This window comes from Choristoneura fumiferana, chromosome 23 (genome assembly GCF_025370935.1).
Source record: "Choristoneura fumiferana chromosome 23, NRCan_CFum_1, whole genome shotgun sequence".
Lineage (NCBI taxonomy): Eukaryota > Metazoa > Arthropoda > Insecta > Lepidoptera > Tortricidae > Choristoneura > Choristoneura fumiferana.
Genome location: NC_133494.1, coordinates 12,962,030 through 12,980,681, shown reverse-complemented (window position 1 = coordinate 12,980,681; position 18,652 = coordinate 12,962,030). Strand labels below are relative to the sequence as shown.

Below are 18,652 nucleotides of genomic sequence, written 5' to 3'. Positions count from 1 at the left end.
AAGGTATTTTAAGTTCAAAAACGATAGGTGTAATACGCGTATCAAAATACAAAAGCTATCTCTACAATCCCCAATACGAGTACCGTTCTAAGTTCAACGGATTCATAATACCAACAATAGCCCAAACAGGGGTCAGAAACAAAACAATATCATTTTGTTCCGGCCACTCTCGCGCAGTTAGTTTACATCGAATCGTTTAAAATGAAATGTCTGCGGGCAATAAAGCGGAGTTTACAGAACTAGTCTGTGACCGCGAACCTAATTGGCTTGGTAGCGACAACAAAACAAACTGGGTGTAAAGTTGTTGTTAATGTAATTATTTAGAGCTAAAATAGTAAATTACGGTGCAGAAACCAGTAAACCTTAGCCATCCTAGGTAGATAGGAGCCCTAACGAACAGTCTGAAGCCTGGGTATTAGCAGTGGCGGTGCATGACCTAAATTTCGCATCATCATCATCATTATCCCAGCCCCACGTCATACGTCCCACTGCTGGGCACAGGTCTCCTCTCAGAATGAGAGGGCTTGGGCCGTAGTTCCCACGCGGTTCTAGCGGGTAAAGTAAATTTGGTGTGGGCAAAATATATTTTGCGAGGCCCAATGATGGCACACCACATATTACATGAAGGATTTTAGACTGCGAGGTCGTAGTCTGAGGTCTCTGGCCTCTCTGAGTATTTAAATACAGGGTCAATATGGCATATAGGGTAGAAGCTTAGTTTTTTTTTTCAAAATAAACAAAAAAAAAACAATTCCAGCGACCTCACCCGCGAATAATTCGTTTTTCGCTATGATCTATACTCCTAGGTCTACCTACTTACATCTAAAAAATGTTTTTGATGATTTTACCTACCTACTCGTATATGTTTGTGAAGCCGAAGTACAAGTCAAAACTTGTATTAGTCTGAATGTACTGTTTGTATTTTAAGTTTAACATTATTTTGTAAACAAATAAAAATTTACTTACTGACATTGAGTTTGTGATTTAATTTTTATAAAGGATGAACGTTCAAAATTTTATCTTAGCAGTCTCACTGCTCTGTTATACAGTATTAACAGAGCTAGAAACACTTATTTTGTATCATGTTTAACAATTTACTCATTATGATCATCAACATCGACCAGAATTCGTTCACTGCTGATCAAAAGCCCCCTTAGAACGCCACAATGAACGACAACTCGCCACGTGCAACCACCGGTCCAGAACTTACCCGGTGATTTTTAAGCCACGAAGTACGCCTTTTTCCGGGCGGTCGGTTTCCTTGGATTTTCCCTTGCATTATGAGCTGGAGTAGGTCGTGTTTATCATTACGCATTATGTGACCATTTCTGTGTTAGCTGTCATCATTTCCGCTGTAATAAACAAGAGTATCATCCGATGTTTTTTTTTTAAATTGACAGCACATTGATAAATGTTTGTCTAGGCGATGTTAAATAAATGTCAAAAATTATTTCAAGGCCCGCGATAACACCGCTATGTCCGATAGACTAATTTCACAATTAAACTTTGAGGTTTAATAAATGTTGCAAAACAAAAGAAGCTTAGTTTTGTGAGTAGAACTGAACCTTGAATGTAAAGCCCCCTGGTCACAGACATCATGTATACTAAAGCCGCATCTAAAAACCCAATCACCAGAAGAATCGTAAATTTGTTTGCTACCCGTACCAATATAGTTAGTAATCCGAAGTTATCTGTCAAAATTCGCCTCGGCCGGAAGCTCGGCGTGGGAACGGGAGACGATCGCTTTTCTCAATCGCGCCGACTGTTTTAAATAGACAACTCCATTCTTTGCGGACATTAGGCCCGACGTCCAGAGAGAGGCATTCAATTGCTTTATGCAGCTTTAATCTGTCAGTTTATCAACCTGAAATATATTCCTAAGTCCTGGTAGGCTAGGACGTCCGCCAACGAGATGGACGGACGGAGCTGGTTAAAGCCGCGGGTTCACGGGGGATGCAGGCCGCTTCCAATCGAAGCAGGAGGTCAATGGGGGAGGCTGATGTCCAACAGTGGACGGCCTACAAATGGTGAAATGATGATGATGATCATGAAGTCCTGGTGTTTAGTAGCACTATGTAAGACCAGTAGCCTCTCGAGCAGAGTGCAGTCAGTAACAGGATAACGATCAACAGTAAAATAGCCTAAGCTTTTATTTTGATTGATCTGAAACGTGAATCGTGACATGGAAACGACTTTCCTTCTTTGAGTTAGGCTGAGACTACAAAACGCTATTGGCTTAGTTAGTTACTTTAGTTATTTTATTTTTGCAGTTTATGAAATGTTTGGGGGTTAATCGGTGATGTCAACTTCCCAATAGCATCTTCTTTTCTTTCTTGTAACTTAAAAATCTGCCGTTATAATGACGATAAATTCTGCTACCACAAATTAGGGTATCGAGTGCTACTGTTCCGATTCAGTGGTCATCAAGCGTTACTATTCAGAAAGCAAATAATGTCGACTATTCTTGGGATACTTTTTTGGTAAGGAAAAGATCTTAGCAATTATTTGCTTTAACCAAGGACTATACATATACTACTACATATACAAGGACTATATATACTATAATATTTGTTTTGTTCGAATAGACGGAGACGGCATCACGTTTTTTATAAAATTCATCAATGGGTGGTGAAACAGCCCCTTAATGTAACCTCACTTAGTTTGATTGACAACAGACAAGATACGTGTCCAATATTTTCTAATACTCTTAACTGACGGACTACCTAAATTTATTTAGGTACTAAATAAATAGATTTTTGTAAGGACACTAACCCATTAATTACAAGAACTGTTGTAATGAGGGCTAAAAGACAGGCTAAATATCACTAGATGGCGTTAGTATCGTGAGGTTTTTTTGACGTTACGGTCTTTGTTGCGATTGGCTAATAACTAAATGAGCCAATTTCAAGACCGTAACGTCAAAAAAACCTCACGATACTGACGCCATCTAGCGATATTTCATCTGTCTTTTAGCCCTCATTGAATAAAATACTGAATGAATACTAAAAACTGTGTCATTTCTACGACTTTCTTTTCCTACAGCAGGTATGCAAGTGTAATCGTAATACAGATAGATCTTACTTCTTACTTACTTAATATTATAAACGCGAAAGTTTGTATGGATGGATGTTTGTTTGGATGTTTAGATGTTTGGGTGTTTGTTACTTTTTCACGCAAAAACTACTGAACGGATTTGCATGAAATTTGGCATACATGTAATATATACCCTGGATTAACATATAGGTTACTTTTTATCCCGATATTCCCCTGGGGTACGGATAAAATCTCGAAATAACAACCGCTGGGCTTGAGTCATTAAATTTGGTATACATAGTTATCTGGACTTCTGGAATAACACATCGGCAACTATTTATCCCGATACTCCTACGGGATAGGGATAAAATCTTAAAATTTCAACCGATGGGTTTGGATGGGGATGGGATTTCCCAGGGGAATTTTTTGGAATCCCGGAATTTCAATTGTAACTACCTACCAGATCAAATAGTTTACGCATGCGAAGCCGTGGGTAAACTCTATTTACATATTATAATTCATTTAGTCTACCTCTTCTCCTACCTACTAGACTGAAGGGTATAATCAGTCTACCAAGGGAGCGGGCATCACTAAGAAATTACGCCCATACCATCCCATCTCACTGCATCACGATCATATAAAATTAAATAATGGCCGCTTACAGAGCGTCAATTATTTAATAACTCTAAACTCAGCCCATTGGAAGCAAATTGAGGTGAGTTTACGACCTTTTCATTTGAGTGAAGAAAAAGTTAGTAGCTTCTTTAATTACGGTATGGCTTTAGTATTTAATGTCTTTAGTTTTTACCATTAAAAGTGTAAGTACTATCTTCTACAACTCATTGAACTACATAACTATTTATGTACTACGCAACAAAAACAAAACCCTCTCTATATCGATTAAAATTTTCATCCGAGTTCAATACTTTTGTCAAAGAATCAACACGCACACTAACTCACGCACACAAATTTTTGCATTTATAATAATTATTATATCCCACAGGAACTAATGTTTGGGATTAGTTTAACATGACTCAATCTCTAGCGGGGATATAACGTTATCGGAACTTAATAAATAAATAAATAACTTATGGTATGATCGTCTAAGCTTCTTAATACATATAAAAAAAACAAACAGACTTTTTCTCTATGGCTCCATTTAGCATCGGCCGGTGATGGCAAGGGCATTTTTCAGTTTCCAGTGCAAAATAAAGTTATGATGGTTTGATGGTGCCTTTTGAGAGTCATTGAAGCGGTGTAGAAAATCTTGCTCTACCTTGATCAATCAATGGTTAGTGTCGGCGACATTTTGTTTGAGTGAAGACCCTCATTGGGTACTAGATAGATAGATAGATAGTAAAGTTTATTTCTGCTAAGAGTTACATTTTTAATTTACATTTGTTGTGCCAAACTACAGAGCAGTTTGTCGGCACTTTAGCTCTTGGTTTATAAAGTTACAAATCACAAGTAACGCTTAACATAGGATAGTTAGTATTAAGACTAGTACTTCCTATAATTAATTAGGAATATCATTGACAAATATGTAAGTACTTAGGTAATCTTATGCTACGTAACGCCACGTGCTAACACACCACGTTATCGAATCATGTTTAATGTTGTTTTGTATCAATTCTATGAAAATCAGGACTTATTTGTGAGTTTCAAAGTTTATTTTGGTTTATCAAAAATTGCTCTGTCGTAGTCTAATTTGTAGATTATCTCAAATATCGGCGATGATAAACTTAACGTTATTTTTTGACAGAATTTACGATTTGGCTAAAGAATGTTTACCATAAATGTAATAAATATTTTTTTATATAATAATAATAGGGGAAAATGAGCAGGCGGGTCACCTGATGGAGAGCAATCACCGCCACTCATGGATACCCATAACATAAGTTGAGTTATGAATGCGTTGCCTGCCCTTTGAGAAAGGAGTAGGCTCGGTTATAGGATTCCGTACCCAAAGGGAGCCAACGGAACCCTATTACTGAGACTCCGCTGTCTGTCTGTCAGTCTGTCTGTCCGTCTGTCACAGGGCTCTATCTCTTGAGTCTTAACAGTTAGACACTTGAAATTTTTACAGATTGTTTATTTATTAAAGATCAAAAAGATAACAAGTTACATTACAGGTCTTAATCCTAAGGAGTAACAATGGTAATAATACAAAAAATATATAAAATACAGACTATAAGGATAAACTATAATTAATAAAATTATGTATTACTGTGGCCGCTATAACAACAAATACTAGAAACAGAATAAAATCAATATTTAAGGGAGGCTCCCATACAACAAGCGTGATTTTTTTGCCGTTTTTTGCTCTATATTAATAACGGCAATATGTAGACGCTTGAAAATATTCACAGAATCTTTAGTTGTATAATCACTAAAAATAAATAATTAAAATAAAGTTAATATTTAAGGGGGGCTCCCGTACAACAAACTTGAGAAGTGATTGAAGCCCAATATAGGTGAGGTAGACGACTATTCTACTGCTGCTGGCTCGTGCTGAGGCACCGACTTCAGACTGATAGAAAATTATTTACATGGTCTTTGTAGTCGGTTCAATTTTTTGTTATAATTTTTTTCCACACTTTTTAGTATAAATTATCTAAGATAACTACACCTACAATAGTTTAATGTTGATTGCTCGTCACCTTTTACGAAATATTGCTTTTTCCGCTGCAGAGACCTTCATTATTGAGGAGTCCTGGTGCTTACCACCCATTCCATTTCATCATTTGTATTACTATGAGCATAATTGCTCAGCAATTGTTTTAAATTAATTGAAATTCAACCCGTGAAGTACTAGTTATTGAGTAGTAGCTCTATTGATTTTCAAAAGCAAATGCACGAGTTACTACTAAATATATCCAAATTACCATAGGCAGGTATCCCTACAATATTTGTAGTATATAAGTACGTGTTTCCTCGATTTCCTTAGGATCCAGCCATCAGATCCTGATTTGGTGTGTAGGCATTCCTAAACGAACTATTTTTTTTAAATCGGTTCATAAATGACGGAGTTCTGAGGTAACAAACATAAAGAAAAATACAACCGATTTGATAACCTCCTCCTTTTTTTGAAGTCGGTTAAAAATTCGAAGTCATTTTTGCTTGCGTTTAGGTTTATATTATACGGAACCCTCAAAGCGCAAATCCGACTCGCACTTGACCACTTTTTAATGCAGCCAGTCAATTAAGTAATATTAAATTCCGCTACAATCTTACTGTAGTTAGTAACTACTAGTTACATTATTAATCCAAAACGGCATTATAACCGTTTATTATTCAAAAAAACACGCGCACCTTTATTTATTTTATAAGCGTAGATAGCAAATCGATTTAATGCAAATCTAATGATCGTCAATGTTCTGGCCATGTTTTACCACTAGACACTACGAGGTTGATCTATTAAGAAACGAATTGAGCATCGTCTCCTCGCAGCAACCCACCCAAATTACAGAGGTGTGCGCGCGAACTGGTGGTATTAATGTGTTGGTTAGTTTTGTGAGTTGGTCGTGTAATACGGTAGGCAGCGGGAGGGGGGTGGGGCGGAGGGGCATGCAAATGGCAGAGCTATAATACTCAGCCACGGAGCGGGTCGCCGCGACCGTGGGAAAACTATCGCCTGTGGCGAGCCACACGCAGAGACGGATTTAGGCGGCTCTAAGACTTTAAATTTAATAACTTTAATCTAATCACACACAACACAAACTCACAAGGGTGCTAAGAATCCTTCGGAGTTACAAGTCTGCCTGGGAAACAACACAAATGAGACAGGAATGATGGAAAGATGACATCAAAAGGGTAATCGGCTCAAACAAGATGCAAATACCACAGAACAGAGAGAAGTGGAGAAAGCTGATGGAGGCCTACACACCAACATGGTAGGAAATGGCTAAAATGAAGAAAGAGAATGTGATTCATCTCGACCTATGTAAGTATATACCTCCTACTGCAAGGCAGAAGCCTTTCCTCTACGTACGAAATACTGAGGCCGTAGTTTTCACGCGGGCCTAGTGCAGATTGGGGACTTCACATCGATGGGATGTGCAGGTTGTTTCACCTCTATCTTTCCTCCACTGTTAATTTCATGATAAATTCCAAACGTAATTTCGCAGATTTTTTTTGAAAAGTTCAAAGGTCCAAGCCCGGGGTCTGCCCACGACCCTCTACTTGTAAGGTTATAGGTCAAACCGCTAGGCTGACATGATTCAGACTCAGAAGGATCTCAACTGCCATAGGTACTTTGTGTATTGCAAACATCTTTGAATTAAGTACTCCTATTTCTTATCAATTGGAATAACGATCTAGTGATGGACGTAGCAACCGTGAAGAACCCTGATTAAAGACTTTTATATTAAGTACCTCTATTATTTCTTTACGAATGGCGACCACGAGCCCCCACTCATAGGCAATGCACGCCACTGACTGCCCCCACTATGGACTAGTGAACTGGCGACATCGCAATGGACGGCGGATGCAAGTGGCGAGATGTCCTTCATTGTGACGTTTTAAGGGGTCTCCAGATGTTGATGATGATTATTTTTGTAGTTTTATTTCCTATTACATAAACAAGTCTGAGTCCGTCACAGAGCGCTCGTGCAGAGACCACGAGCGCGTGACGGCGGCGGCGGCGCGAGCCGCAATCACGACTCGACGCGCGACTTGACGCAACCGCCGGCCGGATCCGACGACACTCGACATCGTCTCAGCCTCTAAAAACCGATTCATCTCTAACATCCTTCAGTCATTAGAACCTCACTCTTGGTCGTTACACTCTTTACAAAGATCATGATCTAAAAACAGATTCTTTTCTGACGTCCTTCAGTCATCAGTCAAGCTGCAGTACCGATGGTGGACATCTACCTGTCTCGGTTGGATAAGAAGACAAAAGGCAAGGCAAGGCAAGGCAGTAAAGGCCCGGTTACAGGGAGCCCATCTAGAGCTGTCCATCCTCCCGCTCGAGTCTCAAAGGGCTAACAATTTCAGCTCATTTTTTTAGACTCCAAGTGCTTGCCAAGCACCAGCAGATGTTCCTGCGCTCTGATTTCTGGCCGGAGGGTGTGGTGTTACGTCGTTTTAGGGTAGCGACGAAGACTACTTTAAAAAATCTCTAATTAGTTTTTTGTACGTATTTTTTTGTGTTTTTATATGTCTTTTTGTTTTGTATAATTAGAATTTTACAGCGCATTAGTGTTAACTGTAATTTTTTGTTGACTAATAAATAAATAAATTAAAGAGAGAAAATATTTATTCGTGACATTATAAAAAACGTATCACTCTTATGAAATAGTCCTGACACTTTTACTACACTTACTATTTAACTGTTAGTCGTTACACTTCCATAGAGATCGTGGTCTTAAAACTGATTAGTCTTTGATGTCCTTCAGTCATTAGAACGAGTGACGTTCTTCACTCTTGTTAGTCGTTACCTACACTTCTTGACTGAGGTCGTATCGTATCCTAAAAACAAATTCAGTCCTACAGATATAAGAAATTAGATATTAGCAATTCTCTCTTCTGCTAGGCGTCCTGACAGTGGTCCTGGTCTAAAATTGATTCTTCCCTGATCTCCTCCAGTCATTAGGTACCCACTCTTCTTAGTTTATAATCTTAATTTATGTGTTAAATTTTAAGTTTCTTTCATGTTAGTTTAGTTATAGTTAGTCATATCTGTGTACTTACCTGTTTTCTATATCACTTACTATCATGGTGTACAATCTTGACAGTGATTGTATTCTAAAAATTGATTCATCTTTGACGGCCTTCAGTCTTTAGAAACTGTCTTTTGGCTCCAATTTGATAATAGAAAATATATTTACTGTATAAATAACAGACACTTATTTTTTTAGTTGCCCAAACTCAACCTATTGGGAGAAATTGCCCTCCAATGTTCTGAGAAGGGAATTAAGCATCTAACCCTCTAATTTCTGTAGCCACCAGATGGCGACTGCGTGTATATATTAAAATCTAGGTAATCTTTTGACCTAACTTTCGACTCAGCCTCTTTCAGCCGTCTGTCTAGCCTAGTTTACCATAGCATGCAGGTCAAGTGCGGTCGTGCCTTTCTCATACATTCACGCGGGTCATGTCCTCTCTTACTACGGTAGACGTATATATTCTGAAACATTCAATAAATAATCGATTTCGAATTCAATGAGTATAATATTTAAGCACGTTATAAGTTGAACAATGAACGCTTTTACTACGTTTTTTTCGTGGTTAAACGAATATAAAAAAAATTAAAACCGAGTCTGCGCTTACTTTATGTCTACCTATGCATTATATGTAGGTATGCCTACATTATGCATTGCACTTACTTTATTCATGTCACAAAGTTTTTGGAAACAGTTGTTACGCAGTCGGGAACTTTTGAAGCATTTTTAACACGCTTACTAATATTTAGCTTCACTTGTATCGCTTTTAAGTGTGGCTATGTTCCTATATAGCTACATATACATATAATTATCTGTGTTCCTATCTATGATTGTAACGGAATCTTCCAACTTGATGTTAACCGACTCTTATTGTTGTAAGTATTGATATAAAACTTGGCAGTTATGCGTAGTTCTGATGACGATACAAAGATATGGTTTTATAGTACCATGTTTCGGCGTGGAGAGTAAGACAGCCGGTGAAATTACTGGCACTTGTTTAATATGTATTTAAGTATGTATTTATCTATATAAGTATGTTTATCCGTTGCCTAGTATCCATAGTACAAGCTTTGCTTAGTTTGGGACTAGGTCAATTGGTGTCAAATGTCCCATGATATTTATTATTTATTATTATTTACTTGAGGTATCCCATCTTAGGCCTCTACGTTGGCAACGCATCATTGAATGGGATCTCTGGTTGGAGCATATTGAGTACCTACATATTTTAACTATATTATAAGATTGATAGCAAGTGATAAGACTTTGAGGTATGATGCTATTTGAGGACGTTCAGCAGTAGTGGGTGTTAGGTATAACAGCATTTCTATCTGTGAGTTTTCTTTTTACTTTTTTTTTAGTAGGGCTGCGTTGCGTGGCGCTTCGGGCAGTTCTGTATCGCATGCCAACTGGGAGCCACATAATACCAGCGTCGAGTCACCTTCCGTGACCTGACAAATGATGAATGGGTTCCTTTTTCATAACAAACGTATTTAGATAGTTATTGTAATATTTGTTACTTCCTAATTGATTATGTTAGTTATGAAATAAATGTTTCTTATTCTTATATTTTTCATTAAAAATATTGGAAATTAAGGAATGGGAGCCCACCAAAATCAGCTTTTAATTAAAAAAATTGTACCGAAGAATTTTCCCATCGATCATCTTAAACTTTGGGGATAATGTTTATTGTCAATTTATGTATATCTTACACATAAATATCAATACATTGATAATCAGATATTGACCAATTAGACCGGCGGACTTAACAATGTTTTCATTGAAATTCCCAGATTTTTTTGAGGTAACCTAGATAGGTTAAAATGGCCCCAAACTTCGGGCATTTAGCCTGGAGGCATTTAGCATGGCTCAGCTAACACTGGATATTAATAATTAAACAGAACCCTCGGTACGCTAGTCCGGCCATTGTTTTTCTGACACTCGCATCATTAAGACGCATCTAATGCCGTTAATTAGGTACGAGTGTACTAGGCTCAGACATATCGTACCTTCACAGCAATAGACTCTCCTTTTGGTCTTCTCCGCAGTCGGGTGAAAAGCGGAGCATCGCGAAAAAGTTGTACAAATGACGTCTATAAGACGGTTTAAAAGTATTTTACGTCTTTACAGGCACTTAAAACATGTTACAGGTTACTTACATGTCTTGTTTACGTCAACACGAGTTGTTTGGTGATGCCCAATCTGCTGATTTCTGCGAATCTGTGTTAAAGTACTTAGAATTGTTATTCATCGGTTTATCACGACTTCAATGATTCACAATTAACGTTACGTCACACCAACGGAGACCGAGTGACGTCACTGCTCGTGCTCGCTTCCGTAAATTTCACGATTTTATTTCATGATTCACCATACATCGATGACTTCACAAACGGTATCGGGGTAAAGTCCGGTACAAAACTGGTATTGGATGCGTGATGGACGATGGGTTCATAGAAAATTTACGACAATAGCAAAAGAAGGAAAGTGGATATAAGTATCGACAAGATGAAAGGCTGGTTGGAAGAGTTACGTAAAACTAGAAGCAGATTCGATGTAGCACGAGTGATACTGGGCCGAACTTTTACTTTTTGTAGAACGGTACGAGTACTTTATCTTATTATGCTAAAGCATTTCATGAACCATACAACCATACTTACAGTTGTTTTTTTTCTTGAGTTTATGAATTGTTTTGTGGCTTTCATTGTTTAATTAAGCACGATCGTTGTTTTTTTTATATAGTTTAAAAGATGTTCCTCTTTTCCACTTACAAATCCACTGGTAGCACCTGATAGTGATTCCTTCAAGGAATAAATTCTCCTTTGAAAGGTATTTATTTATCAGTTTGCCAATTTTGTTTATTTTTATAAAATTAAATGTTTCACACACACACAAAATTCAACACTGTATATATAGTATATTCGATAATTGCTGATGATTATTTATCTTTGCGTAAGTAAACAATAAGTATCTTCCGATATTTTTAGGGTTCCGTGCCCCAAAAAAGTAAAAAAACTAAACCCTTATGGATGGATTAATTATTTCTGGCGTCAATTCAGTCCATCATTCTGGTCAGAATGATAACAGAATTAAAGAAAGAAAGAAAAACATTTTCTCAAACATGACATGAAATATTGACGTTGTGTTACAAATAATGGGCCGAGAAGTACCGCGCTGCAGGCGCTGCGGCTGGCCTGCCTGTGCGCGGTCACTCTAGCGGCCTGCAAAGAGATTTCATAAAATTATCTCGCCCTCGGCCAGCAATGCGACCGTCTTTTGTTTCAACGCGAGCTGCGGCACGGCGCGCGCCCGCCGCCAGCACCACCGCCTGCAGCCGCCGCGCCAGCAGATAAGCACAACAGCTTCATTTATTGATTTTTTATTTATTTCATGTCATGTTTGAGAAAAGCACTATATTCGTGACATTTTACAAAGCAAAGAAAAAAGAAAAACGGAAGTCGAGACAAATTTTGACATGAAATGGTCCCAACCATGATGTCAACCTTGCAGTTGCAGCTGACGCTGGACTTCCGTTGGAACCATTATTTACCGTGTAACCCTCTCAGACTGACGGACTGAAGGTCCAGACTGATGAAAATTAAGCTCTTTCTTGTAGTACACTAGGGCTTTTTAAATCCATTCGTCAAGTGAATGACGAAAAACCAGAATGATGGACTAAACTGATGACAGAATGAACGTGTAAGTGTAACCGAAGCCTTTATTGTCCATCTGTCCGTCAGTCTGTCTGTTTTTCTGTCCATCTAACAACCCCTTTTTCTCAGGAATGCGTCGATCAACCTGAAATTATAACAAATACTTAGGTCTGCTTCCCCTTGGAGCAGTAAAAAAATCGAACATCTAAACCAACGAAATCAATATTAAAAAATATATTCTGTTTTTACTATTTGTTGTTATAGCGACCACAGTTATACATAATCTGTGAAAAGTTCAACTGTCTAACTATCACGGTTCATGAGATACAGCCTGGTGGCAGACGGACGGACGGACGCTCGCACGGATGGACAGACGGACAGCGAAGTCTTAGTAATAGGGTTTCCGTTTTTACCCTTTGGGTACGGAACCCTAAAAATCATACAACTTGCCGAAGAATTAAAACCTGCAGGGTACTTCCAGTTGTCGTAGAAACTTAAAATTTGGTATAAAAGTAGCTCTTATTTATAACACAACCAATTGTCTACATCAGTATCCATCTAAATTTACCCCACACTGCGTACACACTTGCTTAGGAGGGAGGCTCTGCTAAAACTGGATATACCTACATTGAACCCTACAACTCACTATGAAACAGTCGGTGCGCGAATCTGACTCGCGCTTGGTCTTTTTAGAATAAGAATAAGAATAAGAATAAGAATAATTTTTATTTATCTAAAAATGACCACTATTACAATATACCAGATATATCTGGTGAGTACCAAACTAGGCTGAGCCTGTATCTTGGCACTCAACTGAGTCGGTTTACAAATTTACCAATTTTTTAGGGTTCCGTAGTCAAGTAGGAACCCTTAAAGCTTCGCCATGCTCTGTCTGTCTGTCCGCGTAATGTTGTAATTTGGCATATTGGATGGAAAAATTAGAAAAAAATCATGATGGCAGTAAGTACTGAGTACATGTATCAAATTTACAAGGAAAATTGTAACGGCTAAGATTGCTTAAGAATTATTAGTAGTTTAAGAGTAAATAGCAGCCTAAGGTACATACCTAAACTTAAGCTATATACCTAAACTTGGAAAATTGACACAATACGAAATCCTTACAAAAATATTACTAGATTTTTTCGTAATGGCTACGGAACCGTGTCCGACACGCTCTTGGCCTTTTTTATGTTTTTCTTAATTATCTGCTAGGTACATTAATTTTGGTTCACACTAGTAGGTCAATATTTTTATTTAAATAGTTTATATAAATTATTTTTCACTTAAATTTTAGTAAAGAAATAAAATACATAATTATATACCTCTAATAGTTTATCAGTACTCACTACGGATTCAATTTGTTTGTCATTGATCAGAATAGTCGTAGCCACATTTTTATAGACATTCTTGAGTCGATAAGTCACCGGTTCTCTTCCGGTAGATTTCTTGATGACTACGTGGTATTTAACAGCAGGGTGGCCCACTCAACATCCTTATAGCAAATACAGAATATCAACCTCTCTGGAAGTTTCCAATATAGTTAAAAAAGCGAAAGCATACAAATACAGAAGTCTAAGTACCGTTTACGATTTTGTCTCGTTCGGTTTCGAGATCCTTGATCTGTGGGATTACTTTGAAGCTTCATAAAGAAATAACAAAGAAGTTAGTAGACGTTACAAAGCACCGAAGAATCGGCAGTTTCTTGGTCTAAAAATTTGTTTAGCTTTTCAAAAAGGGAACCGCTGCCAGCATCTTCGGAAACTTAACTTTTTTTTATATAAATAATAAGCTTTGAATATCCTTCTTATATTATAAATACGTGAAAAAAAACTATTTGAGCACGTGTGTTTATCTGTTACTCCTTCACGCTAAACCAATTGGACGGATTTGGATGAAATTTAATATGTTCCTAAATAGCTAGAGCTGGAGATCTGCAAATTACACCGAAAAATTGGATAGTTCCCGCGGGATAGCGATAAATGTATTTTACGCGGACAAAATCACGGGCAACTGCTAGTAAGAAAAATAAAAGTTAAATCTACCAACATTATTACGTCTGATGGCTCTAAATTATTTTAAGTACCCCGATGGCCTTTCAGAGATTCTAAGTCAACTATAATAAAAGGCAGGGCCCTTTTCCTCGAATAGGTCATGGCTATTGAGACTTCTGTTTCACTCCGTTAAACAATATCATCCGTCTTGGTAATGAGATTACTAATTAGTCAATTACTTTATTTATGCATTCAGTGTGCCCCACCTTGGTGAGTGAGTCCATTGTTGATCTCAATAGATAAGTGTTCTATGGGGAAAACTCGTCGTTATTTCAATTGGGTCTAATCTTAACCCTAATTGGTCCAAGTCCCCGCACGCTAATCCTTGATTAACTCCCGCATTAAACTAATCCATATTTATAAACTCGTTCGCCTGTTTAGTTTTTCCTGTTTAAGTTTCTCTTGAATTACTTAGGAAAGCGGACTTCAAAGCATAGCGCGAATCGTTTGAGATTGTTTATGTATGTCATCTGATCTGATGCAACTTTTTTTACTTAATATATATACTTACTTACCTAAATTAAAAAGACGACTTTAGTTAAAGACCTTAAAAAATTTTGATTAAGGAAGAATTTTACACTGATTTATTAATTTTATTCTTTATTATCTTTTAAACAATAAGAGTTAGACCACTACCGGTTTTAGATAAATTAATTTCAATTAGCCTGTTGCACGTTACCTCAAAGTTAGCGAAAATCAAAAATAACGCAAAAAGCTACTCTAAGACCACTCCTAAATTTTAAAAACAAGGACAGCGGCCAGTATCTTGCACCCGTCGAAAAAAAACTCAAGCCGAATCGCTCACGGCCTTCTAAATTCAAATTGCGGCGTTCCGTGGCATTTCCACCGGCTCCCACGCTGCGCTCACGCAAGTACGACTCCCAATTAGAGCGAGAACTAATTTCTAGGTGCGCGTGCGGCTACGATAATAGGCGCTACCACGATACCTTATCTTGAGTCTAAGAGAGCTTTTAAAAGCGGTTTATTGAAAGTTGTAAAGTTAGAGTGTTATGTAGATGAATTTTTGGACAGTTATGAGGCGTGGGATACATTTGGTTAAATAAGTTGGTCTATTAAATATAATTTTTATAAGCTATATGACGCCGTCGTATTAATCTAACCTAAATTACACATATCCTGATCTTTTTGTCAAAGTTAGTTAAGGTAGGTTGTAGGTATTCCAAGCTACGTTCTCAATAAGGTTATCATCATTATCATGATATTTCTATATATTAATAATTCTTCAAAGCACAGTGTCGGCTGTCAAACGTTTTAGGGTACCGTAACTCAAAAGAAAAAACTTTACCCCTGTAAGATCACTTTGTGTCTTTCTCTCTATCTGTCAAGACCCTTTTTATCAGAAACGCGTGAGTGTCAAGTTGAAAATGGTCTCTTGCAACCGTAAAAAAATAAGTTTGTAAGAATCCATCCTCACCATTTAGATGGTTGGCGGTACTCTACTGTGCGTTTTTCCAGAAATTTCCTGCCTCGCACAGCAAAACTCTGGAATGAACTATCGCCTGCGGTATTCCCGGACCGATATGACCTTCAAGTTTTCAAGAAAAGCGCGTACTCCTACCTTAAAGGCCGGCAACTCTTCTGGTGTTGCAGGTGTCCATGGGCGACGGTAATCACCTACCATCAGGCGAACGCCTGCTCGTTTGCCCCCTATACCATAAAAAAAATTATAGTTTCATATAAAAACCACAAATTTATATCATAATTTATAGGGTAAGTACTTCTTATAATTCACGAACTTTAAGAAGAAGTAAGGCACAGCAGGTAGTGATGTGATGTGTGATGAAATAGAAACTTAGTTATTTACCTACTTGCTTTCAATTTGTACGGAACCCTCAGTAAGTACAAGAGTCCTACTCGCATTTGGCGGGTTTTTATTTAGAATAAGATACCATGGAATCGTGTGTGCGTTTATTTTTATTGTTCCATTTTTATCGCTGTGGAGGTGTTTTACTTTATCATTTGTTTTACATTTTTCAACGGACCAATATGGCAAATTTTGAGTAGAAAAAAAAATACAGCGCCATTAGCGGATCTGCGGCGAGAGCCTCTGCGCCCGCGCCGCTTGCCTGACAGCGTGAGAACGAAACTAACTGACATTTAGATAAATACAAAGAAACCTCTTGAATATTTCATAAAAGATTCATCACTTTTATAATTTTACTACCCATTGTGCTTTAGAGCTGTTAAATGTGGGGAGTTGGCCAATTAATTACACTTAGCAGCATTTCATGATTGCGGAGGACTGTAATAAAGCAATTTACCTACGTGGGATCAGCGACTTGTTATCAGAATATCAATGTCAGCTATGGTTTTTCCGTGACATTTCATGATCCAAATGACGTTCTATTTTATGGAAAAAAAATGTTGTGAAATATCGCTCTGTTTGTCATCCATCACATAGACAGTGTAATGTTATCATCTTGAATTCGACAAGTCTTTAACAGCTTTATCTTCTAAATCCAGGATAATTAATTCATAAATAAAAAAAGATAAAAGGTCGTAAATTAATTTAAATGTTTATAAATAGTGTGTCATTGTATTTTCGGGAGGCAGATAGGTACAAAGTAAAAAGGTAAATAATGTCTAAAAATTAGAACTTTGGTTTATGTGTGTTTTAACAATTACCTAAGTATATAATATGTAATTAGGTAACTGTATCTTTTGGTTGCAGTGTTTTATGAACAAAACAAAATGGTAGGAATCAAAACATACTGTTTATTTTTCTCTTATCAAAAATTCGCATTGAACCTAGCTGTTATTATTGCATCTAAATCTTTCCATGATTTAAGACAATGTTTAATATCACAGAGTTAACTTAGGTCTACCCTAATATAGTCTTTACGATTCTACGCTAAACAAATAATAAATGCTAATCACCGACGCGGAAGACGTTGAAGTAAGGATATCAAATAACAAAATTACTTCATGAAAACAAAAACCTTATTTTATTAAATCCAAACACAAACTTCAACAAGCTTAAGCGAGCAGAACAACTAACCATGCATAGTTTAATTAACCAATAACACACATCTGTTCTAGGAACGTCGATAAATAAACAACAAAAACGTTTGTATCACACTCGGGTCACACAGTCCTGGGTCACAGTTTGAGATGGAGTCGTGGTCACCACGGGCGCCACATCGACTGGGCGGGGTCGGGCTCGGAGGCGGGGCTGTGAGGCGGCGACGGCGGCGCGTACGCACGCTTCGCTAGGGCCGCCTCAGCGTCCACCAGCGCCTCCGCTGGCCTCTTCAGCCCTCTCTCATGGAGCAGCGTCCTCTCCGGCCCTTGCGTCTGCTGAGGCGCTGGCGCTATCGCCTGCAGGGGAGTTGGCCTCGCCACGCCGTTCGGCGCGATCGGCTGAGGTTGTACGACTTGTGGAACCTCTAATCTTCTTATACAACCACTCAAATGCTGCAGCAACCTCGCCCCAGCCTGAGGATCCACTGGGCCTTGGCGCTGCATAGCATTCGCTGCCAACGTAGCATTCGCTATAAACTGGGACACTTCGGTGGCACACTGCGTGAACCCTGCTCGGAAGCGTTCGGCGTAAGACATCTCTGGCTTCAACACAAGCTGGCCTCTTCTCTTTAGGCTGTGAAGGTGTCGGACGGTGAGCTCGAGGATGTCGGCCTTTTCTAATTTGGAAACGTTTTCTCCTTCGGCTTGGAGGGCTGTGACCATCAAGTCTTTTAGTTCGTCGAGGCATCTGTTGATACGGGCTCTGCGTTTTCTTTCTAGCATTGGTTTCATTACTTTTCGGTATTGGTAGGTGCGTGAGACAGGTTCTTCGTCTGGGAGCGCGTGCGGCGGGTGGAAGGCGCCGTGCGGCGGGGACATGGTGCGCGGGAGGATCATTTGTGAGGTGCGCGCGCGGCGGTCTGAGAGCGAATGGAGCGCGCGCGGCCCGTCGCGCCGCTTTTATGCGCCCTACACCGATTGTGGCAAAACGCCCGTGATAAAGGCAGGGGTGTCGCGCACAGGGATTTTATTATTTTTATTTGATTTAAATTTAGTGACAGCTGTTTGTCTACCTTGGTGTGTGGACAAGATACCGTTATTATTGTTTGTAAACTTTGTAGTTGAGAATTATTTATTCTGGGGTATTTCTGAAAAAATAAAAACTCCGTGGATAAAATATAATTATTTTAATATCATATATTAGTTATAAATTAAATAATTGGCATTGATAAATAATATATTTATGGCTTTATTTAGGTACCTGGACTAGTTA

General features: G+C 38.3%; 2 protein-coding genes across 2 annotated transcripts in view; both read right to left on the bottom strand.

Annotated features, from left to right (window-relative positions):
• Positions 1 to 18,652, bottom strand: part of LOC141441014 (uncharacterized) — a 122,384-nt gene that overhangs the window by 9,866 nt on the left and 93,866 nt on the right. The gene's annotated exons all lie outside the window — the stretch shown is intronic.
• On the bottom strand, positions 17,341 to 18,330 carry LOC141440775 (enhancer of split mbeta protein-like). The gene has a single exon (XM_074105319.1). It carries the CDS (start codon positions 18,274 to 18,276, stop codon positions 17,542 to 17,544), a length of 735 nt encoding a protein of 244 aa, XP_073961420.1. The 5' UTR covers positions 18,277 to 18,330; the 3' UTR covers positions 17,341 to 17,541.

What these genes read in the sequence shown, in the direction of transcription:
- LOC141440775 (XM_074105319.1), bottom strand. Translation starts at nt 18,276, where the DNA reads ATGATCCTCCCGCGCACCATGTCCCCGCCGCACGGCGCCTTCCACCCG.